Source organism: Myotis daubentonii, chromosome 6 (assembly GCF_963259705.1).
Source record: "Myotis daubentonii chromosome 6, mMyoDau2.1, whole genome shotgun sequence".
Taxonomy (NCBI): Eukaryota; Metazoa; Chordata; class Mammalia; order Chiroptera; family Vespertilionidae; genus Myotis; species Myotis daubentonii.
Window position 1 is genome coordinate 57,958,521 of NC_081845.1, and position 26,897 is coordinate 57,985,417.

At 39.8% G+C, this 26,897-nt stretch overlaps 1 protein-coding gene across 4 annotated transcripts; it reads right to left on the reverse strand.

The window, feature by feature from the left end:
• Window positions 1-22,067: 22,067 nt before the first annotated feature.
• Window positions 22,068-25,593, reverse strand: TPBG (trophoblast glycoprotein). Of its 4 annotated transcripts, none has more exons than XM_059701104.1 (2): window positions 25,429-25,593; window positions 22,068-24,352 (listed from the first exon to the last, which is right to left on the reverse strand). In XM_059701104.1, exon 2 carries the CDS (start codon window positions 24,021-24,023, stop codon window positions 22,764-22,766), a length of 1,260 nt encoding a protein of 419 aa, XP_059557087.1. In that variant the 5' UTR covers window positions 24,024-24,352; window positions 25,429-25,593; the 3' UTR covers window positions 22,068-22,763. The 4 variants fall into 4 exon arrangements, with proteins under 4 accessions (XP_059557087.1, XP_059557085.1, XP_059557084.1 ...); XM_059701102.1 differs by lacking the exon at window positions 25,429-25,593 and adding an exon at window positions 25,066-25,237; XM_059701101.1 differs by lacking the exon at window positions 25,429-25,593 and adding an exon at window positions 24,713-25,059.
• Window positions 25,594-26,897: the final 1,304 nt, after the last annotated feature.

The following is a 26,897-nucleotide window of genomic DNA, read 5'->3' on the forward strand; positions in this document are numbered from 1 at the left end:
GTCAATAGATGTAGTATAGTTAATCCCATGAATGAACTAGGGAATTAGGACACCATTAGGATTGTTTTCATCCATCAGGTATTTATTAACAACAAGAATGCTTCGTCTTGCAGGGCACATTTCAGTGAAATGGCAAATAAATGTGTATCTTGGTGAAATCAAAAGTGAGAAATTATATGTAACAAAATTGTGAATAGAAATATGGCAATGTGTATATGGCCAGAGAATATAATTTTATATGAAATATAAATGTGTGATGTAGTATAACAAGAAAATGCATGAGAACTACAGCATTATCAAAACCCTCAAGAAACTCCAAGTGTGTATCAGAAGCTAAGCTAAGCATTAACTTGGCATTAAATGTCATGAAAAAAGATTCTTTCTTTTGCTATGATACTTTGACTTTTCCATCACTCAAAGATGTTTATTTTTTCTGCCAGTATTCTAGAAATAAATTTGAGTGCAGTTAAAGGTATAAAATACTTTTCTACTATTATTAGCATAAAAATCAACTTCAAGGAAGCTCTGTGCTTTCTAAATCAATGTATTAAATGTCCTCTTTATAGAATCAATTACCTATAACTTCTTCATGATATAAACTTGCTTTCTTCTGTTCACATAAAAGTTTAAATCTTTGGAATTTTAATATAAATACTTAACTTGCTGTTATGCTATGGATTTTATAACTGATCAATTCACTTTTTCTTGCTTTGGTTTACTAACTAGAAAATTAGAATTATGATATAATTCCACCTTCTTATCATACTATATAAGAAAAAGTTGCCAAAACCGGTTTGGCTCAGTGGATAGAGCGTCGGCCTGCGGACTGAAAGGTCCCAGGTTCGATTCCGGTCAAGGGCATGTACCTGGGTTGCGGGCACATCCCCAGTGGGAGATGTGCAGGAGGCAGCTGATCGATGTTTCTCTCTCATCGATGTTTCTAACTCTCTATCTCTCTCCCTTCCTCTCTGTAAAAAATCAATAAAATATATTTAAAAAGAAAAAAGAAAAGAAAAAGTTAAGCCGTGGTCAGTGTGGCTCTGTTGTTTGGAGCATTGTCCTGTACACCAAAAGGTGGTGGGTTCAATTCCTAGTTAGGACACATACCCAGGCTGTGTATTCTATCCCAGGTTGGGGCACATGCTCGAGGCAGCTGATCAATGTTTCTCTCTTTCTCCTCTCCCTCCTGCCCTCCTCCCTCCCTCTAATTTATTTTTTAAAAAGAAGTTAAACTGAGCCCAAGTTCACTATTTTATATGCTATAATAAATATTATATATATATATACCCTTTTAAACATTTAATTATTAAAATTGAAAAAACTGCACAATTTTCCAAATAGAAGAAATAAAGGTATATAATCTAAATCATCACTGAGCATATCAGGTTGTCAGAGGAAGAAATTGATACAGCAGATATTTTATTGACCAATTCCTGTGTACCTAGTACTTTACATACACTATTTCATTTGATTCTCAGGATGCTTCATAATAAATATTACTATAAATCTACTTTATAAATGGGAAAATTGGGACTCATGGAAGCCATGTACCTTGCCTAAATTCATCCAAGTGGGAAGTGAGAGAGACCAAGATTTTAACCTAGTCCTGTTTGATCCCACAACCCGTGGTCGGCAAACTGCGGCTCATGAGCCACATGCGGCTCTTTGGCCCCTTGAGTGTGGCTCTTCCACAAAATACCAACTGTGGGCGCGCGTACAGTGCGATTGAAACTTCGTGGCCCATGCGCAGAAGTCAGTTTTTAGCCTGGGCAAGTCTATTTTGAAGAAGTACTGTTGATATTTGGCTATGTTGACTAATGAGTTTGCCGACCACTGCCACAGCCCAAATCCTTTATTGCACTACTCTGTGACTGCTCTCCAAATTCAAGTTCTCTCTTCAAAAAACTGACCCTGAATAGCTGCAGCAATCCTGAGAAAGAAGAACAAAGTAGGTGGGATCTCAATACCAGATATCAAGCTGTATTACAAAGCCACTATTCTCAAAACAGCCTGGTACTGGCACAAGAACAGACATATAGATAAATGAAATACAATAGAGAACCCAGAGATTGACCCAAACCACTATGCTCAATTAATATTGAACAAAGGAGGCATGAACATACAATGGAGTCAAGACACTCCTCAATAAATGGCGTTGGGAAAATTGGACAGATATGTGCAAAAAATGAAACTAGACCACCAACTTACACCATACACAAAAATAAACTCAAAATGGATAAAGGACTTAAACATAAGATGGGAAACCATAAAAATACTAGAGGAATCCACAGGCAGCAAAATCTGAGGCATATGCCGAAGCAATTTCTTCACTGATACCGCTCCTGGGGCAATGGAAACCAAAGAGAAAGTAAACAAATGGGACAACATCAAAATAAAAAGCTTTTGCACAGCAAAAGAAACCATCAATAAAACAACAAGAAAGCCCACTGCATGGGAGAACATATTTGCCAATGTTATCACCGATAAGGGTTTAATCTCCAAAATTTACAGGGAACTCATACAACTTAACAAAAGGAAGATAAACAACCCAATCAAAAAATGGGCCACGGACCTAAAGAGATAACTTTTCAAAAGAAGACAGAAGGAAGGCCAAGAGACATATGAAAACATGCTCAAAGTCACTAATTATCCAAGAGATGCAAATCAAAACGACAGTGCGGTACCATCTCATACCTGTCAGAATGGCTATCATCAACAAATCAACAAATGACAAGTGCTGGCGAGGATGCAGAGAAAAAGGAACTCTCATGCACTGCTGGTGGGAATGCAGACTGGTACAGCCAGTGTGGAGAACAGTATGGAGTTTCCTCAAAAAATTAAAAATGGAACTCCCATTTGACCCAGTAATCCCACTACTAGGAATATATCCCAAGAGACTAAAAACACCAATCAAAAAGGATATATGCACCCCTATGTTCATAGCAGCACAATTTACAATAGCTAAGATTTGGAAACAGCCTAAGTGCCCATCAGCAGATGAGTGGATTAAAAAAGGTGGTACATCTACACAATGGAATACTATGCTGCGGTAAAAAAGAAGGAATTCTTACCATTTGCAACAGCATGGATGGAACTGGAGAACATTATGCTAAGTGAAATAAGTCAGTCAGAGAAAGATAAATATCACATGATCTCACTCATTTATGGAATATAATGAACAACATAAACTGATGAACAAAAACAGATCCAGAGACAGAGAAACATCGACCAGACCGTCAAACCTCAGAGGGAAGGCATGGGAGGGTAGGGGTAAGGGGGAGAGATCAACCAAAGGACTTGGTATGCATGCATATAAGCCTAACCAATGGACACAGACAACAGGAGGGTGAGGGCATGAGTAGGGGGGGGAGGGAATGGGGGGGGTAATAGGGGGATAAGGACACATATGTAATACCTTAATCAATAAAGAAATTTAAAAAAAAACAAGACTTGCAATACTCCATAAAGTCCTATCTCAAAATATAAATGGAATGCTATAGTAGTTGAAGTCAACACACAATTTCTGAGATTTTATTTCATTCCAAACTTCACACTGAAATGTATGCCTTTTGTCATCCAAATGGAAATAAACATAAGAAGAGAACCTTGTTGTATGAGCTGGTAGGAGAAAGAGATGAAAACATTGTCTCCTGCTTTGTAAATTGTATGGGGTATGGTAAGAAGATGCATTTTCTTTGGAGATGATCAAATGTTTCCATGCAATCCATGAAAGCTTCAAACAGAACATTTAGGCAAATATGCATTTACCATCTCAAGGAAATATATGTAACCATGCATTATGTGGAAGTTTCATCTTTGGAGTTATAATAGATATTTTTCACCTCTTCCACATAGGAAAATGTTATAATGCTCCAGGAAAATGACATGTTAGATGGAGCAATATTATCAGTAATCAGTGCAGAATAAGTAAAATAAATAACCTATTCATTGACCTCATAGGTACTCAGTACATTTTTTATCTGACTAAATATTTTAATTTTGACAATTTTCCATAACAGTTATTTTAAAAAGAAATATGTAAGATTACTTTTTAGGGAAAGTTAAACAAATATACTCTAAATACAGGGGAGAATGATATATACTAGTATAGTGGTTATTTTTTAATATTGATTTCTTAAGGAAGAATATATATTTGTGTTTATTAAACATAAGAAAAAGAATTATTAAAACTTTTAAGTACTATAAATTGCTTTAGCTTTCAGCTAGGAAAATAATATTTTTTTCAAAATATATTATATTTAAATGTTTGAGCCTCTTTTTAAATATATATATACATACATATCTATATCTCTATATCTACATATAGAGATATAGATATAGATATATTTCAGAGAGGAAGAGAAAGGGAGAGAGAGATAGAAACAATGATGAGAGAGAATTATTAATACGGATCAAGCCTCCAAACCAAGAGGGGAGAAACTGAACCGTGACCTCCTGGTTAATAGGTTGATGCTCAACCACTGAGCAACACTGGTCAGGTGAAATGAGCCTCTTAAAACAGGCTAGCTCAGTTTTGTTTTTTTGAGATATATACTTTTTTCTTAATGATACATATGATAAACAGTAAGTGTCACAGTGATTTCAACTCACTTTTTAAAGTCAAGAGAGAACAAAAATGGAGAGCTACTTAAACACCAGGGAAGGAACCCAATTATTCAGAAACAACTACCATATTATGTAAAAGCTTCACCCAAATGAGGATTTCTGTGTAATGTAAATGAACTCCTTTTACTAAAAGTAGACACCATTGTTATTAACACTTTATCCCAGTAGGTACAAATTATCCAATGCTAAATCATAACACTAAAATGCACAGTTGTTCTTAAGGGAAAAAAACTGATGTATTCAATTTGCATTTTTGTTATTATTTTGCCAAGACACTGGAACATAGACAAAAAGTACACCATATAAACTTTCACTCTATGTAAAACTTCACAAAGAACTATTTTCCAGCCTGTCAGATGTTTTTCTCCTTTATTATAAGTTAACAGTAGTGATATATCAAGGATATTGAGAAATTCACAAATGCATAGTCTCCTGCTGCCTTGTCTATAAGCATCTTATTCATTGCAATATATATATATTAAAGTTTGTACTTAGCATATTCTAACTGAAAAGCTGCTCTAAAAGATAGACATTGTTTTTCTATTAAGCTAATTTGTTACTCTATTCCAACTCAACCTGTAACTGACAAAGAAATTAAAAAGATTCCCTCTTGTTTGCTTTCATGAGAAAATACCACTTAACATTAGTTTGTTAATGTTAAATTAGTCCTATAATTTTCCAGTTCTTTTTTAGTAACTACTGAAAAGTTATCCAGGATAAAGAGGAGGTTGAGAGAGTCCAGAAGCACAAGGGGAGCCATCTAGGCAGGAAATCTGGCCATCACAGTGCTGCTTGGTGGTTCAGGGCAGGAGAGTTAGAGGTAGAAACACGCACACACATACATGTGCACACATACAAGCACACGCGTACAAACACACATACACAGAGTATACCATCAAGCAGATTCCTCTAATGTTATTTGTAATTTCTTCAGCAGACACAACGCCACACCAACATGTGGCCAAATCAGATGTGTTTGGAAAAGAAGCAAAAGGAAAGGCTGATGTCTTTCCTGAAGGAAGTCCAGTGTCTGATGTCTGTTGCAGTTCTGGTATCAGATCAGTAAAGGTTCTTTACCCACTCCTGCCAAGAGCATATGTCCCCTGCTCCTTCTCAAAATGGGCTAATGATAGTTCCAAGCCTTCACTTTGGTTTTACACATTACCCATTGTATTGCAACTCAGTGCTTTAGAGTTGCTTGGGCAGGATGCAGTAATATGGGCTATTATTAATGGCATTAAAAGCTTAGAAAATCAGTGGGCAGAGCACAGGTCAGTTAGTATCTTAATGCTTACATTTTTTAAAAAATATGTTTTTATTTATTTCAGAGAGGAGGGGAAAGGGAGAGAGACATGGAAACATCAATGATGAGAATCATTGATCAGTTGCCTCCTGCATGCCCCCTACTGGGGATCAAGCCCACAACCCTGGCATGTGTCCTTGACCTGAATTGAACCTGGGACCCTTTAGTCCTCAGGCTGATGCTCTATCCACTGAGCCAAACCAGCTAGGGCTCAATGCAATCTTGATCTCTTGATCAACAGTATACATATTGAAAGATATATTGATGTTAAATTAAAATCCATATCTTCTTAATAAAAAAAAAAGTGAAAACATGCTCAATATCCCTAATTGTTCTTCTTTTATTCTGGCTCACTCTAAGACAGTGGTTCTCAACCTTCCTAATGCCACGACCCATTAATACAGTTCCTCATGTTGTGGTGACCCCCAATTTCATTGTTACAAATTGAACATAATTAAAGCATAGTGATTAATCACAAAAACAATATGTAATTATATATGTGTTTGCCGATGGTCTTAGGCGACCCTGTGAAAGGGTCATTCGACCCCCAAAGGGTCGCAACCCACAGGTTGAGAACCGCTGCTCTAAGAGTTTTTGATGCTATCTTAATTATCACTGCTCTTTTATGCAGTTTTGTTAATGTTTTAAGTCTTGTACTTTTATCCGGAGGCAATTTTATAAAGGAAACTATTTTTAACAAGTAAAAAATGTTACCCCAGCAGTTCTTCAGCTTAGCCAGCTGCACAGGTGTAATCAAGCATTTGGCGCGGTTCCATTCACCCTGTGGCATGCTGGGAATGCTTGTTATGAAGTGTAGTCAAGACTAACATCTTTTTTAAAAACAATTTTTAATGTTTTATTGATTTTAAAGAGAGAGGTAGGGAGATTGATAAAGGGATAGAAACAATGAGATGAAACATCAATCAGCTGCCTCCTATACGCCCCCTACTGGGGATTGAACCTGCAACCCAGGCATGTGCCCTGACCGGGAATCGAATCTGTGACCTCTTGGTTCACGGGTTGACCCTCAACCACTGAGCTACACCAGCAGGGCAAGATTAACATCTTCATGGATGTAGGTGATGAAATTTTCTGGCTGAGACCATCCCCTTCATGTCTATTTGGCACTGGTCACGAAAAGCTTGCTGAGGACTTCCCATTATAGAAAGCGATAGAATAATAAAGGGGAGGGGGGTGAGATGAGGGCTCTGTTCTAGAGCAGAGGGCAGAATGGAAGTTAGATTCAGTGAAGTGCTTCTTGAATAAAGCCTGGCACAGAGTGGATATTAAATGTTCAACTTACGTTAAATCAGCTTGATATGGGGAGAAGGAAAGGAGGAAAGGAGATAGAGAGCTGGGGCTTAAAATGCTATGTACTGAAGTTTTATTAAATGCTCTCTTATTTAATGAACAGTCAATTGTGTATCTGATACCATATATCAGAGATCATATCTCTAGGTTGTACAGCCTAACTGCATTTCTGATCTTTCTTTCTTGCAAATTCATTTCTAATTACATGTATTTTGTAATTAGGGGATTTTTCCTGCCATAGAAACTGGGATCCACATGTTAATGAGGCAACAATGAAAATTTAAGAATTTCAAGTGGCATGAAAATCTCTTTAGGCTAGTTCCTGACTTCTCAGAGTCTGGCATTCGTGTGACTTAGAATAAAAGTATAAATTCCAGTTAAGATTTGTGGTACTCATCTCTGACCTCAGACTTGATCTTTAAAGAACATCAAATATGACAAATGAACTTGGACAGAAATATATTTAATGACTAGTTTCCTGTCACCCACAGGTAAGGCAGAGAAAATTGCCAGTTCTAAAAAAGAAAAAAGAAAGAAAGAAAGTAAATTTGCATCTGGCTCTTGCCCTCAAGAGCTGCCTGGAGGGTTGTTCTCTGTAAGGGAGGGAGTCCTGCAGGAGGGGCCCTGCACCCAGGCCTGGGACCCTGGGTCATCTATCTGGAGCCAACACAATGGATAGAGGAGTCTGCTCTTATGTCATTAAAATGCTCTGTTTGTAACCAGTGAGATAAATATTTACTTTCTTTAACCTTTATTTGTGTGAGATGATTTTACTCTAGGAGTGGAAAAAAATCTGCTTTGCAGAAAAAGAAATTTTCTGTTGAATGCCCAGAGTTCAGCATTAAAAAGTAAAACAAAACCACAATCTCTATGTAATGAACATCTCATCTTTTATTAATTATAGGATTAGTTCTGCTTAAACTTATTTTCCCGCTTCAGGAGTGTTTATGAAAAGGCCAGTCACTTGCCTGAATGTCTGCAAAATGGTATCAAACACAAATCCAACATGTGAGAGACATGAGCTGGTATGAAACTCCAAACAGAGAATTAATAACTTGTTAAGAGTAATTAATGAAAATCACTGCATTTAAATATGTTCAAAGACTTGGAAGAGACTCATTCCAAGTTTCCTTACAGACACAAATCCAAAATATGAAGTTGTATTTGATGATGGATGTCTGCAGCCTAGACTCTAGTTTAAACTTGTGTAAGAACGATAGGGCTATGGAGTTATTACATGCACAAAAGGAAACTATTTTTGAAACTGTAACTGGGTTAAAATCTCATACATTTTTTTTCAGTTTGGATAGTTTGATATTGAATGATGGCCTATCCTGATCACAGCATTTCACAACCAATTTACATGTGATTAAATTGATTGATCAGACAGTTTTCAGAATACATTTTCTGGTTTGGTAACAGGAACAGTTCTTTTTTCTGTTCCTCTAAAACCTTGATATTCCAAGGAGCCAGTGAACCAGCAGCACTGGCATTGAGATTGTTAGAAATGCAGCATCTCAGGCTCCACCCCAGAGGTTCTGAATCATAAGCTGCATTTTAACAAGAGCCATGGATGATTTATGTGCACACTGCAGTGTGAGAAGGACTGATCTAAAACACAGCTATGCATATTTCTTATAAAGGACTAATGGGTTTTCACATTTTCAGAATTAATTATTAATGTGAAGCCCAAATGTGTTTTTTTAATTCTAAATTTTAAACTTTTAATACTTAAATCAATCCAATATAATAACAGGCTTTTAGTGTGGTGCTAATTTTTTTCTAGAAATCCCCTCCATACATTTGGAGGTCCGTTATAAATGTCCCAAACAATGTGTAATAAGCAAATCAGAAGTTACAGAATCAAAGGATATCTCTTGATGCCAATTATAACAGAAATAGCTAGTTTTGCCTGATATTCTTTTTGATGGGCGGAGTTTATTTTGCCCTCATTTGTCAAATACTTTGTGCCTTGTGTACAGTACTTTCAGAATTGATGATAACAGAATTATGCTGTAAATCCTCCGGCAAAATTGTAAAGAGCTTTGTTCAGAACAAGAGTAACCTCTGCTGGATTGAGACTGTCGTTCTGGAAGTCCAAAACAAAACCGAGGGTTTGCTCTGTTTTTACAGAGGAAGAGAAACTGCCCCGTGTGCGCTAACCTAACCTGCCTCCGCCTTCTGAAATAAATGAGAACTCCTAATGAATAGTATGCTTCTATCCTGAAGAACAAATGACTAAATGATAATTCAGAGCTAGGATAGAACATTTTACTGTCAAATCATAAAATCAGATTTATTTGGCTCACTTACATGTACCAATTACATATTTCAACTTAAATTTAAATATTTTAATGCATCATCGCTAAGTTTTTAAAAATAAGTTAGTATTGGAGGAAAAAAATTAAAAGACAATTGTGTTCTGAGGATAAAGGAACAATGTTGATTTATTTCTTGTTGCCAAATTTTTGAATTTCCCAAATGTGTAACAATGAAACTTTTAATCAAAAACTTTTATTTTAAAAAGAACAAAAAATTTGCTTCAACTCATGGTAAAAATACAAAATAATTATGTATTAAAATAAAATGAGCATCTCTGAGAAGGGTTCTGCTCATCAGCTAACTGTCCGTGATATCAAATATTTTAATTCTAGAGATACTTAAATGAGTCAATCAGAGGGAAACTACCTCAAAATCATTAAGCACTGACGTAAAGTTTAACCAGCTACTGGATAAAAGGAAGTCTCCCAAGCGCTCATCCTAAAGCAGTGGTTCTCAACCTGTGGGTCGCGACCCCGTTGGGGGTCGAACGACCTTTTCACAGGGGTCGCCTAAGACCTTCGGAAAACACATATGTAATAACATATCGTTTTTGTGATTAATCACTGTGCTTTAATTATATTCAACTTGTAACAATGAAATTGGGGGTCATCACAACATGAGGAACTGTACTGAAGGGTCTCGGCATTAGGAAGGTTGAGAGCCACTGCCCTAAAGGGATCACAGACCCAAGCCAATTTACACCAAAAACATTAGGGCTACCTACTAGGGATGGAGAAACAATGAGTTGGAAGCATCCTGAGTTGCTGAGGATTGCGTAGAGCAAGGCAAGCATACCACGTCTGGACTTTAAATCTGCAGACTTTTAAGAGAGAGATAAATTTACCTCTGCTGAGTTTTCTGCCACTCACAGCTGAACCTAATCCTAATTAATGCGCTTGGTCTTCCCTGGAGATGATAGTATTTCCAAAGTCTTTGGAGCTGGTGAGGGAGTTCAGAAGCCATTGCCAGTAGGAAAGTCCTCTTGAAGTAAGCATCAATCCAGCTTGGAACCCAACTAACTTGAAGATTGGCCAAAACTAGTTTCATCTAGACAAGTAACATTGACTCCCTGCACTCAGTTCAGTTGGCAAAATGCTGGCTGCATATTGAGTTTCTCAAGTAAAACAAAGGTCAGTAAGAAATTGTCAAATATTCTAAACATCAACATTGCTGATTGTGTTTAGTTAAATGCCATTTTTCTACCTCAGACTTGACAGGATTGAGTCAGGTCTTCCCAATGCCAAAGCAATTTATCTCCATTCAAGGGGTAGATGAGATAGAAAACTCTCACTTAAAAGTCCTTTGCTTTTTATTTATATTACTACATCTTTTACCAAAGATCCTCAGACTGACACTATGGCAATCTATACAAGCAAAACAGTCAAGTGTAGGGGAAGAAAAGTCAAGTCAATCTAAAAATGTATTTTGTGTTTTAATCAATGTTAAATTAATTGGAAAAAAAATGTTTCTTGGGACTGAGCAGAGATTTTGTGGTATGGCCAATAAAGTCAAGTTAAAATGATAAGAAGCCAATTTGTACATAAAGATGCAGATTCTTTGAAAAGTATTCTTATTGCAGTACATGTTTACATAAATGGCAGAGGAATCCCTAAAGCTGGGCCTCGGTAAGGGCACTGGGATTAACACGCTGGCAGCCATACAGGAAAGGCAGGAGGCTCCTCCACTCAGAGGGCAATTGTCCAGCCAACATTGAGCTGAAAAGACAAGACAGACTAATCTAAACGCTAACAGGAAGAATGTCACAACCATCTGATTCATATGATAAATGCAGATCTCAGACCACATAATTCAGTTCAAAACATTCAAGGCTTGAAATGTCTGATTTATCTACATTAGTCTCAAAACTAAGATTCACTTTGTGGAAAGCATTTTCCCCCAAAAATGGATGTAGCCAACAGCATAAAACTGATCATTTAAAGTCACAAAAGAAATCTATGAACCCACCTAGTTATTGAAAGTAAAATAGTGTTACTATACTTTTAAAAGAAAGTGCTTCCTTGTTAAGCTATTGTGATTTTTTTCATTTTAGATTTGGAATTTGAATTCTCATGGCTCTTTTCCACACACAATGTCTTTTTCAGGCCTTTATATTATTTTATCACAATTTCTTCACATACACTAAATACCACTGAAATGTAATGATTTTGTGTTTATAGTTTAACATCCTATATCATAAAAGCCTAATATGCAAAATTGACCGAATGGCAGAATGACTGTTGGAATGCCTGGTCGCTACGACATGCACTGACCATCAGAGGGCAGACACTCAATGCAGGAGCTGCCCCCAGCCCACAGGCCCTAGGCTAGCCAAGGCGGGTGCCAGCAGAGAACCCCCAATCACCCAGCCAGTTTCCCCATATAGGCAGGTGACCAGGAAGTGGCAGGCAGGGCCAGCTGGCAAGCGGGCAGTGGCAGGGGGTGGGGCAGTGCTGGCGAGCAGGTAGTGCCAGGCTGGTCAAAGCGGGTGCCAGTGGGGGCCCCCTGATCGCCCTGCCGGTCACCCCACAGATCGGCCCTGATTGCCAGCCAGGCCTAGAGACCCTACCATGCACAAATTTCGTATACCGGGCCTCTAATCAAGTAATAAAAAACTAAAGACTTTGAAAATGCAATCAAATTATTTGGATTACTTATCCCATAATCACTTAAATCATACTTGCTAATGAGAAACCTATTACACACTTTCTTAACTGCTCTAAGAATATATACCATTGTGGTTATCATGAAACATGTGAGAGGCAATATAGCACAGTGTTTAATATATGAATTCTGGAGCCAGATTCAAGTTCTAAGATCCTGAGTTTAAACCCTAGCTCTACTACTTACTAGTTCTGTCAACTTGGGCAGATTAACCTCCAAAGTGCTTCAGTTTCCTCATCTATGAAATGGTCCCTACCACATCGTCCCATTAAGAATAAAAAAACTATTTAATATTAATAAAGCACTTAGAATGGTACCTGGAGCATATGAATATGACATAAGGAATTATGAAATACGTCACTTATTAAATAAAAAGCACTTCTGTAAGTAATGTGAAATGTCTCTGCAGTATGTAATATAAACCTCATTAAAAACTACCCTATCTATATGGGATCAACTTACTGTAAGGACTATTAGAACATAATACCACTCAACATTTAACTTCATTAGCCAGTACTAAATTGGTAAGATTGCAGATTTGTTCAAGCATTTTCTTTGGTAAATTCATTTCTCATTAGAACATCTATCAAAGGATGAAAGAGAAAAAGAAGAGACAGAATAGGGACTGCTCTGGCTTGCTAAATAGTGGCAGCATCTTTAAACTTGACCAGGAAAATATATTTTTTTAAATATTTGAGTTAAAAATTACTATAAAGGACCACCTTACCTTAACTACTTGAACAGTCACTTGTCTCCTGTCTCTCCCTTCATCACTGCCAGATTAGCCTTCCAAGGTCACTTTCTTTGGGCTAAAAAACGATGGGAATTTCTTGCCTGACAGATAACTAAAATATAAATCAAGGTCACACACATGTCTGCCCATACTAATGCGAAAATAAAAAGCCTCATCAAGCCCTAGTGGGTTTGGCTCAGTGGATAGAGTGTTGGCCTGTGGACTGAAGGGTCCCAGGTTCGATTCCGATCAAGGGCACATGCCTGGGTTGCAGGCTTGACTCCCACTAGGGGGCGTGCAGGAGGCAGCCAATCAATGATTCTCTCTCATCATTGATGTTTCTATCTCTCTTTCTCCCTTCCTCTCTGAAATCATGCACACACACACACACACACACACACACACACACACGGCCTCATCAAGACACTTCTTGTCCCCTTTGGAGTTCCAGACATTATTGATGGTAACCAAGGCATGCATTTCACTTCTTAAAATACACACCACAGACTCCTGAACAAGGCATCCAATGGAACTTTCACCTCATTTTATGGTCCCATTCTGTAAGACTCATGGAGAGCTGACTTAAGTTCAAAATCAATTTAATGAGACATAGCAAATTTCAGTCACCAAACATCAGTGGTGAATTATAGAGTCTGACTCCATTTGTGATGTCTGAGCACTGACAGCTTGCAAGCCCCAATCCCCCACCTCCCACTTTTTGTCCCATATCTGGGCAAGCCCATAAAAATGCCCATGAGCTTCATACCTTGGCACCTATTGGGTAGTTAAAACCACAAAAACCCAAACCCTCATTCTGGTCCCATCCCCTAATCACAATGAAAAACAAAACCAAGCCCTACTCTCCCAGAAAATCCCACTGTCGGAGTAATAAACCTTCACATACTCTCTTGATGTCTGTGTGGTATCATGGGCCTTGGGAACCTCCAGGGGGCAGCCATTTCTATGCATATCACTTCCCTCCAATAGCTCCCCACTGTCCACTGAATTAAGTAGAAACTATTTACCATAGCTGAAGATTTATCTTTCTAGTCCACTCTCTACTATTCTCCTTTATAAACATGCTTCAAATGTTACTGTTCCCAGAACACACTTGGGTCTTTAATTGCCTCCATTATCTTTGCTTACGCAGTTTCCTCTGTTCTGAGTTTTCTCTTCCACCCACCATCTCTATTTGCCTCTTCTTCAAGATCATCTCAAAAGCTAACTCCTCCATGAACTCCTTTTCTGAATCTCTCAACCAAACAAGCTCTCTCCTTGCTTTGAATCCCGTATCATACTATTTGAATCCCTGGCAGTGTTTTATCATGTTCTACTGTATAACAAAGTCATTAACATCTTATTGCTCTTAAAGCTCAGAGGTTGAGAGGATGGATCCTGAAAACAGACCAAAAAAAATTCCATTTTGGATTCTTGCTACCTAATTGTCCTTGGGCAGAACACCTGTCCTCTCTAAGTTTCAATTTCCTCTTCAAATGAGAGGAAATAAGACCTCACATGTGAAGGAATTTGCCTAGTGCTTGATTTATACTAAACATGCAATAAAATGCTAGCTATTATCATCACTTATTCTCTCTATTGGATCAGGAACAATTTTATGTCAGAAACTCTTTTTTCCCCCCACCTATCCTCCCATCTGCACAACCATCCCCCCCTTCCCATCTGCACAACCATCAAAATGTTCTCTGTATCTATGAGTTTAGAAACTCATTTTTTAATCCAATGCAAAAACAGTGTCATGTGTATAGAAAGCATTTAATAAATATATATTTAATGAACCAAATAAATGCTTTATAGGACTTCACTGAAATTTTAAAACAAATTAACAGTAAGATTAGCAAAATTAAATCACATGCATGGAATCTAAATTAATTCTAAATTCACACAGACAAATCATCTAAAAAGAGTAGAATTCAGGCAAAGACATAGTTGTGCCATAAAAACTACTTGCTAACATATAACTAGCTAGGTTAATACCCACCCCCAACCCCCAACCAGCATATGAGCTTAGCTATCATCTAATTTTGTTATCTTAACAAAAGTAGACACTTGTGAATTAAAAACAGTGGCAAATTAATTAGCAACTTAACGTTTCTTTCTGTTTAAAATCCTTTCCACAGACCACTCAGTACTCTGTAAAAGTTTAATGTGAGACTCCTAAACTATATAGGGAACTATGGGGATCTACATTTAATATTCCTATTTTTAATAGATACCAAAAATATTTTTAGCAGTGACAAAAGAGAGATCATGCTCTCGGATGCAGTAATTCTCTTTCAAGGATCTACTTTAAGGGGGAAATGGGAGCTGGAGAAACACAGATGGGTACAACAGTGCTCATTAGAATGTTAAGTTAAAATTGTAAGAAACCTCCTCATGTGTAAAATATGTGATTGTCTGCAGTACTGTAAGACCAGATAATAGAATAGTTTTTAATGATAGTGGGGAATTCACAATGCTATAAGTGAAAAGACAAGATACAATGTGATATAAACAGAAGGCCGTTTATCTCAATTTTAAGGCACTTTTTTTCCATAGCGATAATATTATTCATGGTGTTCCCCTGCTGTCCCGTGTGTTTTTAAATAATCTACAAGAAATATGAGTTAATTTAATAATGTGTCTTAAGTTTTTATAGCCATGTTTGCTCTGATCTATAAGAATAACCACAAAATGTGTCTAATTGAAAGATAAAGTCTTCTTTGAAAACAAGTTACTAACTGTATTGTAAAACTGAGAGAAACTGCTTTGTACAAAGCAGTGCATACTTGTACTGTCACCCACCGAATATTTCAGTCAGTCTGATACCCCTATGTGCTAGTAGTCACCTTGAAATGGTATGTATCACAGTTCTCTTTGGGGGAAGAAAACAAAAAGTAGTAGAAATAGGACTGTGGAGGGAAAGGGGAGTAGGGAAGTCCATAAACTTCTATTTTAAAATAAGCCTATCTTGATAGCATCTCCGGGTTCTTTAAAACATGTTATTAAATATTTACTTTTCACAAAATGTATTAGAGTTGGTCCTCAGTGTTTGCTTCCTTGAAAACAATTGTATCCTTACATTAACCAAGTTAAACTGTGAACCACAAACAACTTCTATTATCATAAAATGTCAGCCAAACATAAACTGCATCTCTATTTTTATAAACATTCACACACAAGTTTGTGATCTCGTCATCATGACCTGAATCTTAATCCTCGTTTTCAAGTAGTAAAGCAAACCTAATTAATTTCCCATGTGATCCACTAAAAGGCACCCGTGAGAGGATTTTTTTTCCAAAATTCACATTCACGAAAAACCTTTTGTGATCTGTGGCATGCGTACTACACTGTGAGGGCATAGGGCAGTGATGGCAAACCTATGACACGCATGTCAGAGGTGACACGAGAACTCATTTTTTTGGTTGATTTTTCTTTGTTAAATGGCATTTAAATATATAACATAAATATCAAAAATATAAGTTTTTGTTTTACTATGGTTGCAAATATCAAAAAAATTGTATGTGACACGGCACCAGAGTTAAGTTAGGGTTTTTCAAAATGCTGACACGCCGAGCTCAAAAGGTTCGCCATCACTGACATAAGTGCTCTCATCTTTAGTCCTGCATATGTGGGTAGTAAACTGGCATATCACCAGCAGAGTTGCCAAGGTTTGGCCAGTCTGTCCACTGATTTTCCAGGGTGATAATGGATTTGCATTGATTTAGATTCCATGTTTGGTCTAGGGCCCTCAGAGGATGGGTGGCGAGCATGCACCTGGAGTGGGTGTGGGCCTGGAGAGCAGACCAGAGCATGCAAAGCTGACTGTCTCACCTGGTGACTGAATGACTGACTTTGTAGAAATGAACTTGGCCTCATTTGTTTAGTGTTCTCACCAGCTGAGCTAACTCATTTTTTAAGATAGACTTACACAAGTCAGCACAGCTTTGCAGAATTTTATTTTCCTTTTCAAAAGAATTACCACCATTAAATGCCCCAAGTATTTTCTATCATATTATGGACTCAGAGAAGCTTTATAATAATAAGGTTGCTAAGACAATATTACTTCAAACATATTTAAGCATATCAGGATTATGAAACAGTAATTTTTACACACTAGAAGTTAAATTTAGAGCACACTGAAACAGTGAATGTTTGAGTGCAAAGCAAAAACAATAAAAACAAATTCACAGCAATTGCCATTTTTTATTAGTCACTGGTATGTCAAAGGTCTAAAGGTAGGTAATTAGTAATGCCACCATGTGGCCAAAGGAGAACTAGGCCCGGCCAGTGTGGTTCAGTGGTTGAGCATCAACCCAGGAACCAAGAGATTACCGGTGTGATGCCCGGGTTTCAGACTTTATCCCCAGGGAGTGTTCCGGAGGCAGCCAATTTGATGATGTTTCTCTCGCACTGATGTTTCCATCTCTCTATCCTTCTCCCTTCCTCTCTCTATAAACAATCAATGAAAACATTAAAAAAAAAAAATTACTAGAAGGGGAGTCTGGAACCCTGAGAACAAGTCCTGGCTGTCATTATATAACATTATGATATGTCACAATTATCAGTTTCTTTATTTGTAGAATGGGAAACTGGGCTTGACACGTCTAAGAGTCTTTCCAAGTTTGAAATACTAAGAATTCTTATTCTTGTAAAAATTATATAAATCATATATTAAGTATCGTTTTTAATCTAGTTATTTTAACCCATGACAAAGATAGAGCTGCTCAAGTATAAAAGCAGCCTGTGTTTTTTAATCAAATATTTCTAAGAATAAGAACAGAAATAATAACTGTATGAAATAGTTTTAAAGAGCTGTTTTTCTCCATCTAGGAGACAGTAACTCCTGAGCAATACAGAATATAGTTTCTCAAACTAATTATTTCCAATTATCAAGAAATATAATTTCCTGCCTTCCCTCTCCTTTACTGTGAAAATATCCTTGCATGAGTGTAAAAGTGAATCCAGAATCTCATCTAACAAATGTCTACCTTCACTTTATGGTGCTGCTCTCTGAAGGCTAGAGGACTGAACAGATTTTAGAGGAGGAAGAAAAGCACTTACCAATCTGTTTTTAACCTTGTAAGTCCTCATGGTGTCTCTTTTAGTGTAGACTTTAGAGAAAGATTTAAATGGAAAGCAGAAATGATATGAAAGATTCCCAAACTAGAGCTGCAAAGCCTCTAATGTCCTCAAGAATGTTAAGCCCCGTGTTGGAACATTAGGCCAAAAGGGATAGAGTAAAACAGAATCCCTAAGGAAACACTCACAGTTCAATTGTTCTTTTTTTACATCCACTTTAATTAAAAAAAAAAAAAAAACAGAAAACAAAGATATAAGTTATTTCTAATTAAGTATTGAGGTGAGCATAATCCACCTAGGCTGCCAATCAAAATCTTTTAAAATAATTTATCATTTGTGATTTGCTCACGTATTTCAAGGAAGCTTTTTCTCCACCTGAAAAAGCATCTTGTCTATTATCGACAATATGAATCTATGTAGCTCCAAATTTTATCGCATGTACTTCAAAGTCTACTTATTTTGTAAAAACGTCTATCTGCTACAAGGTACAAATGTGCCTTACAGGTCACCATAATCACACGTGGCAGCAAAATTTATGGTACATATGCACAGTGGGCAAAAGTAGGTTTACAATTGCATTATGACGTTCTTTTGGGTTAATATAGCTATTGTGCTAATCATAACCTGCATGTCTTTTTCCATATGAACAACTGTAAACCTACTTTTGCCCAGCCCTGTATAAATGCTGCAAACCAAAGGGTTATATTGAAAGGGGGGAGTTACAGTTCAGGATCAAATAGCTATATTACCCTAAAATCTTGCCACTTTAAGTAGAGATTTATTGGACTTTTTACAGTTTTTAAAATGGATTTATCAAGTGCTTAAATTTTTAAGTACAAGTATCCCCCACTCTTTAAAAGTTTGAGTTAGGCTACTTCACTTTTAGGAATAACCTACGTTAGTACCTAATCCCACTAACCAAAAGAAACCCTAAAAGGACCTTTGGCTTTTAGATTAATGGTAATTGCTCCTTCCCTTTATACCGTTTCAGCCTAGGAAAAGTTTCATAGGAACACTCTACTTTCAGATAGCAGGGGAAACCTGTATTTTTCTAACTTTTTTCAAATGAAGCTTATATAAACGATAAAGGGTGTTTCCTCTGAAATCTTCATTAAGCTGAGTAATAAAGTGTATTACTAACCAAAACATATCTTAAAAAATAGGTTACTGGTAGGTTTCTAGGATAAATAATGCATAATGGAACAGTGTTTAAAACAAGTATACTTAGCCCGGCTGGTGTGGCTTAGTGGTTGAGCATCAACCCAGAAACCAAGAGGTCAGGGTTCAATTCCTGGTAAGAGGACATGCCTGGAGTTCAGGCTCAATCCCCAGTAGGGACCTGCAGGAGGCAGATAATCGATGATGCTTCTAGCTCTCTATCCTTCTCCTTCCTCTCTCTCTAAAAATCCATAAAAACATTTTAAAAAAAAAAACACAAAAAAAAACAAGTATACTTAAGTGATACTTTCTCTTTTTTGTTAAAGCTCAAGTCTTTATGACTTTATTGTTACTTTTTTTCATTATTGATTTTTAGAGAGAGAGAAAGGGAGAGGGAGAGAGAAACATTGATATTAGAGCAAAACATGGATTGGCTGCCTCTTGCTCTGACCTGGAATCTAACAGGCAGCCTTTTGGTGCACAGGGATGACACCCAACCGAGCCACACTGGCCAGGGCTAAAGTGATATTTTTCATTTTTCCGTACCTCTTGTATTTATTGGATTTACATAGCACCTATCTTCCAGAGAACTCAGAGTGCCTTATAAGATTATAGACTTAAGAACATTATGACTGCACAATAGCAATTGTTTTCAAACAGTAATATTTCTTACCTTAAGAATGTCCTATTGCCATGTATTAGAATGGAAAGGAGTGACATGATAGATAAGAGAGCCATGGCAAATGGGGAAGTCCATACAAAGAAAGAAACAAGGCAATAAAAAAGAAGCAAGAAATCCTAACTTCAAAAAAGTTATCCACCTTACAAGTGAAAACTCTGCTTTATTTTATCACAGATTCTGCTTCAGTGAGTTGGAGAGAAAAGCTAGACTAATGAATCTACTGCTTTCCTGGATTTAAGATAAAGCTTGCTTTTTTTCTAAAATATGTTTTTACTAATTTTTTAGAAATGGAGGGAGAGGGATAGAGAGATAGAAACATCAATGAGAGGTGAACATCATCGATCGACTGTCTCCTGCACGCCCCCCAACTGGGAATTGAACCCTGATCTCTTAGTTCCTGGATTGACACTCAACCACGGAGCCAGACTGGCTAGGCAAGGCTCACTTTTCAACTGTTAGGTTATCACATGATGAAGAAATAATTCTTTTGAATAGAGACTCTATAAATACTACAATTTTGTGTTTTCTACAAATCATTAGACTTACCAATAAATGTCCATCAGCAGTTTATTCCTAAGATGTGTGCTCTTATTAGATGTGTGCTCTTATTACATGTTTTCACTATTTTTGGCAGGCTAATATCTTCATCATTCTTTGGAAATAATGGCAGCCAGCCAGTTTATGAATTCCTGATGAAAACTTAAAATGTTTAATGGAATTTTAAGTACCATATATTTAAACTTTTCTCAGGTAATTATAGGATTTCAAGTATAACCATAAATAATGAATTCTATAATATTTCATAAGATAAACCTTATTAAAGTTAATATAGTTAAAACATCATATTCTAACTATTTAGTCTAATCTACACAAGGAACAGATTACTGTTTTTTGCCCTATTTTGAAAACTTCTGAATGTAACTCAAAAAAGGACTAGGCAAAGATTTCTAAAACCCAAAGTGCTATCTAATCCTTTTTCACTCTTGAAAATATGGAAATGAAAATAATATTTCAAATATAAAAACACTGCAGAACATAAAAAAGAAGACTCTAAGACATGCTGATGCAAGTTCATTACACTTTAAGTTAAACAATAATGGCTAAATTAAAGTCACTTTCTAGAACAGCTTGGAGATGAACGGAATTTATTTTTAAGCTTAATTGGAAAATAACTGTGGGGAAAAAAAACTTGTCTATTATTGAGAATATCAATTGATTCACTGATTGCTTTATTTATACCTAAATGTGTTTTATTCTTCGCAAAGATGTATATACCAACATAGAGCTTAGCTAAAATCAAAATATCCCCAAATTCTTAAAAACTGAATTGAACATAAGAACCGGTGATTATTAGTTGAGACACTTGTTTGTGCATTTAGACATTTATCTCACGTTTTTTCCTCAAATGCATATCCTATCATAACAATGTTTAAAACATATTTAGCAGGATCTCTGATAAAATTATCTAGCCCAGCCAGTCAGTTTGATTCTTGGTCAGGGCATATGTCCGGGTTGTAGGCTTGATCCCCAGTGTGGAGGCAGCCAGTCAATGATTCCCTCTCATCATTAATGTTTCTTTCTCTTTCCCTCTCCCTTCCTCTCTGAAATCAATAAAAATATATTTAAAAAAATACAGAACAATTATCCAAATATATTTTTTAAATATTCCCAGAAAAATCTAAATTATAATTTACATTATGATCTTAGAAAAATTTTTTAAATTTATTTTAGTCTTTGATTTTAGAATATTCTATCTTTAAGACATTTAATTTTCATACATTTATTTGCATTGTATTTGTTTTATACTCTAAACACCCAAATTTCATATGGAGAGGTTTATCAAGTAATTTTGTTCTATCCTAAAAACTTACTCTAGAAAAAGTCCCAAACTGTGAACTGTTTATTATACAGAACTGTTCCTTCTCACCAACTTTATAATGCTCTCACACAATTGTTTCTGAAATAGCATTAATTTGGGGACCATAAGTCTTTTCACATGAATATTCAAATTCTCTATTTAAATCCAGAAAGGATCCACCATCTCAAAATTATCTCCAAAAGTCTACTTATGTAAGATATTGCTCCAGTTTCATTCTCAACTATAATACCTTAATTATTACTGGAACCAAGACCACTCAGTCACATTGTCCCTAATCCTTTATTTCAAATAGCAAACTTGAACACAACTGTCATTCTTTTAAGAATCTTTATTGAATTTTTTTTAACAATTTAGCCTGTTGGATCTCGATGCAGTTTGTAAAACAACTTGCATATAGTTTCATATAAACTGCAATCAAAAAAGTAATTTACTTTCTCAAAGAAGTTATCTGAAGTTGCAAGTTATTTTTTTGGAATATGCAGAACAGTAAAATATAAGCATGCTCTCGGATGCAGGTGCTCCTGTGTACTATGGAGTTACTTTGAAGAGCTTGCTAAGGTCTGCAGGCAGTTTATGGAATGCAATCATTTTCTTCACAATTTAGGTACATGAGAATAAAACTGATACTTATGAATATTTTTCTGAAAAAGTTGAGGCAGCTTTTGTTGAATGCTATCTGTATTGGTACACTTGTTACATATTGTACTAAAAGAAACAGACAGCCAGGAGTCCATGTTCATGCTGAAACTTGAGAAGTCCCTCCATACATGTTGAGTTCCAAGAAAGGGAAGAGGGTTAAAGACTATGAAATTGTTCATCATCATCTTACATTAATGGACCACACCTAGACACTTTACATGACAAGGGAGCAAATCCCCTTCACTGCTTTCAGTCAAGGCCAGTGGTATCTACAGTGGAGGGTGGAGGTGGAGCAAGCCTAGGACAGGATAAAGCTTAATTAAGTCTACATCTCATGCATAGTTGTCCTTGTTCTGGCCTCAAATGTTTTTCAGACATCCGAATTAGAACTGAGGTTTGTTAACCTGGGGTCCGCATTGATTTCATATCTGTAATGATAACCTTCCATGTGATCCCTGCAGGCATCTCTGATGTTATGCATCCACTTTTTTATCCCCTTACGGTTCAAATACAAAACCAGTAGGAAAATGGCACCTATCAGGGCTAAAACAATACCTAGGAAGACATAAGAAGTCTGCAGGGATGGAGGGAGGATAGGATCACAGTCCAGGTCGGAGCTGTTGAGTTCCAGGAGGACCCGATTCCTCATTTTTTCCGGGAATGCACAGGTGAGGCCGGCTTTTCCCTGCACTATCTCTGTCTCCTTGAGCCAGGTCACCATGTCCACCATGTGGCAGTCGCAGACCCAGGGATTGTTGTCCAGGAAGACCCTGACTTGGGGCAGGCCTTGCAACTCGGCCAGGGTGCCGTTGTGAAGGGCCTTGAGGGCGTTGTCTTCCAGGTGGAGGCTTTCTAGGTGTGTCAGGTTGCGGAAGGACACATAAGTCAGGCTCACCAGCGAGTTGTTGCGCAGGTCCAGGTGCCTGAGGCTCGGCAGCTGGGCCAGCACATCCTGGGGCAGGTAGGCAAAGCAGTTGCTGGTCAGCTCCAGGCGGCGGAGCCCGCGCAGCGCCTGGCCAGCTCGCAGGGCGGCCGCCACCATCCCCTCGAAGCTCCGGTTGTGCCGCTCGTCGTCATCAGGGGGCAGGATGTGGTTGAGGATCAGTTCCACCAGGGGGCTGGGGGGCGAGACGCTGGCGTTGCTGCCCGAGAAGGCGAAGGGGCTGAGAGAGGCCAGCGGGTTGTGGCTGAGGTCGAGCTGGCGCAGGCTGGGCAGATGCTCGAAGGCGCCGGCGCGCACCTCCTCCAGGCGGCTGCCGCTGAGGTTGAGCGCGGCCAGCTCGGCCAGCGGCGGGAGGCGGGAGAACGCGCCGGCGGGGAGCACGGCCAGCTGGTTGCCGGTGAGGAAGAGGTTGCGCACGTAAGGGGGCAGGTCCGCAGGCACCTCCGTCAGGTTGCGGTTAACGCACTTGACGGTGCGCGCCGCTTCCGAGCACTCGCACGGCGGGGGGCATTGGCCCGGCAGCGGGGGCTGGGCGGACGCCGCCACGAACGACGCGGAGGAGGCCGACGAGGTCGCCGAGGAGGTGAGCGAAGATGAGGAGACCCAGCCCAGCAGGACCAGCGCCAGCCGCGCGAGCCGCAGCCAAGCGTCCCCGGCGGCGGGGCCACGGGCGCAACCCCCAGGCATCACGGCACGGGGCTCCCCGGGGCTGGCCTGGGCCGGCGCCCGCTCCGCAGGCTCGAAAGCTGGGCCCCGAGGGCGCGGGTCAGCAGGGAGCTTCTGGAGAAAACTTTCCTCTCGTGGGAGCGCAGGGGGTACGCCGCAACCGGAACTGGGCTAGCGCCCCCTGGCCACGGACGTCCCCCTCCTGGGGCGATCCCCCCGCCCCTGGCCACGAGGAAGTACGCACGGCGGGTCCGGACGCTCCACTCGCGCTCCTCTTCCTGCCGCCGCCCCTGTGTGCGGGCACCTCTCGCCTCTTTTGTGGGCGCCTCACGCTGGATCCGCTGCAGGACCTGGGACGAGCGGGAGACAAGCGTGAGGAGCGGCACCCGCCGCCGCTTTCCGAGTGCAGGAACCGGTCTATCCCAGCCAAGCGGTCCCACCCCGTCCCCAGGACCTCCCTCCCAAAGCCCTGGAGGGCCTCTCCTTTCCCCCCACCTCCCACCCCCCTCCTCCCCGTCCCAAGCACATCCTTACCCAGGAGAGGGGCGCGCATCCCGAGACCCGAGCGCAAAGTCTTCCTCCCGCCCTGGCCCAAGCTATATACGCATCTTCCCTGCCTCCCGCCCTCCTCCTTTCGCGATCAGACTTGTCCCTCGTGCGCAACTTCTGGCTTAATCCCCAGCGCCTTCCCGACCAAACTTCTCGCTCACCCCCCGCCTCCGCGGACGACCTGCCTTCCGGGTCTCCGCCCCCACGCGGACTTCTCCTCCGGGTCCAGGTTAGGAGGAGAGGGAAGTTTCAGGTTGCAAGAGAGTCTTTTGATGTCCCTTAGGCCCTCCCAGGGCTAAGCCCCCAGTACAGCTGCTCCCTCCTTCCCGCAGCCCGCGCCTCCGCCAGCCCCTCGGAGCCCGGAGAGGGCTCGAGTCTTCTCCGAAGGGGAGGGGAAAGGCCGCGAACAAAGCGGCGGAGAGAGCCGGGACCGACGCTCCTCCCGCGCCTGGAGCTGGGGAGGAGCGCGCCGCCTTCCGGTTCTCGCCCGCGCGGCTGGCTCCCAGCTGCTCACCTCCGCGCCCGCCGGCTCCGGAGACAACTCCGAGTCCCACCAGAGTCGCGGCGACTTTCGGGCTCCGAGCTGCGAGTGCCGGCTCCGCTCGCACCCCAGCCCCTGGCCCAACCTCCGCCGCTGGGAAAAACCAACCCGGGGGGCGGGGGAGGGCCAGGCCGGTGCAGGGACTTTTCCTGCCGCGCGGCCAACCTCTGTAGACCTTGGCAGGGAGATTTAGGAAAGGGGACCGGGGGAGATCGGGGCTTCGCGCCTCCTCCTGGTGGAAATTAACGAGGAATATGCGGGAAAGGATGAGGGAATCCCTCTCTCCCCCCTCTTCGGCATCCTTTGGTGGTTCCTCGTTTTGCATATTGTATTTACCTTGGACTGGAACAAAACCGCTAATGAATCTCGTGGAATTCACCCAGATTCGGGTGCCCAGGGCAGTAACGAGGTAGGTTCAGGCGTGACGGAGCAGCGTGAAGTAGCGGCATGAAGAAATGAGCTGAGAATGCACAGCGGCCGCAGCAAAACGCCCGGCAAACTGCAAGGGAGCGTTAGAAAACCTTCCCGTCAAAGTGATACCTTAGATGCCAACTTCTGATTTAGGTGTAATGAATGAGTCCCCACCCATCCCGCTTGAACGGTTATGGGACTTATAAAGAGAGAGAGCCAACTTTAAGATAGATAGTGGAGAGGAGATTCATTCTTGATTCATTCGCTTTTCTCCTCGAAAATTAAAAGCAGAGGGGAGAAAAGGCAGCCAAAGCATCCTAGAAACAAAAGGCAAATAGCAACGCCGTGATTCACCCGGAAAGCAGATCGCCCCCTCTCACCAGATGTGGTTGCGGTGGGTCAGTGCCAGTCTCTAGAGCTGGGAGAGTGCACGGGGGGGGGGGGGGGGGGGGGGGGGGAGGGAGGCTGCCCAGGGAGATCTGAAGCTTGGCCTAAGTCTGTTGCCCTTGGGGGTGCTCGGCAGGGGAGGGGTACGGAGGTTGGAGTTGGAGAAAGGAATAGATTGAATGACTACTTACTGGGAGGATGTTATATTGGAGAGGTTTGGGGCCCTTTTGAAAGCTCTGTCCTTGCTCTATCAATAACTGTATCCCCTTTGTCCCAATCAAATAATTTCCGTGAAAGGGTGAGAAGGTGCTGGTTAGTCCGTTCAGGTTTCTTCATTTTGGAGAGAAAAGTGGAAATTAGAGAAAACACTTGGGAAATTAAGGTCTGGTAATAAAATGATCAGATAAGGAATGCTGAAGTTTGTACACGTATTGTACTCTCAAGTCCATTCCTGACTACTTTGTGACAAGAGATAGTCTGCAGAGCCAATAGCAAAAATGGCCCAGACAGGAGAAAGTTTGGAGGTTGCAGATATTTGAGCAAAAACTCATTTTTGTTCATTTGCGTCATCTTCACCTTTATCTAAATCCCCTTTTATTATTTTTAAAGGTGTTTTGCAACCTGAATATGAAACACTTTGAAAAAAGAGTCTCAAAAGCTGTAGTCATGTTCTGTATGCCAGCTGTAGTGGTGGTTATGTAACCCAATACATGGGTTAAAATTCATAGATCTATGTACACCAAAACAAAAGAGTCCTGTTTGCTCTATGATACATTTTAAAACAAAATTAATTACTTCAGGGGTGGGGAGGAGGAACTGTAGTATGCCCTGGCATGATATTAATTCTGGTTCTGATCTAAAGAGCAGTTTCTCTGTTAAGAATGAGAAGCACTTTACAATTTAGAAAGATTATATTTTCATCTGATCCTCAAATCAACTCAGCAATAGAGATATAATTAGTTTTATTATCTTGTTGCTACTGGTGGTGTTAACCTGTTCTACAAATG

Coding starts and splice junctions, on each gene's coding strand:
- TPBG (XM_059701104.1), bottom strand. CDS start 24,023: ATGCCTGGGGGTTGCGCCCGTGGCCCCGCCGCCGGGGACGCTTGGCTG.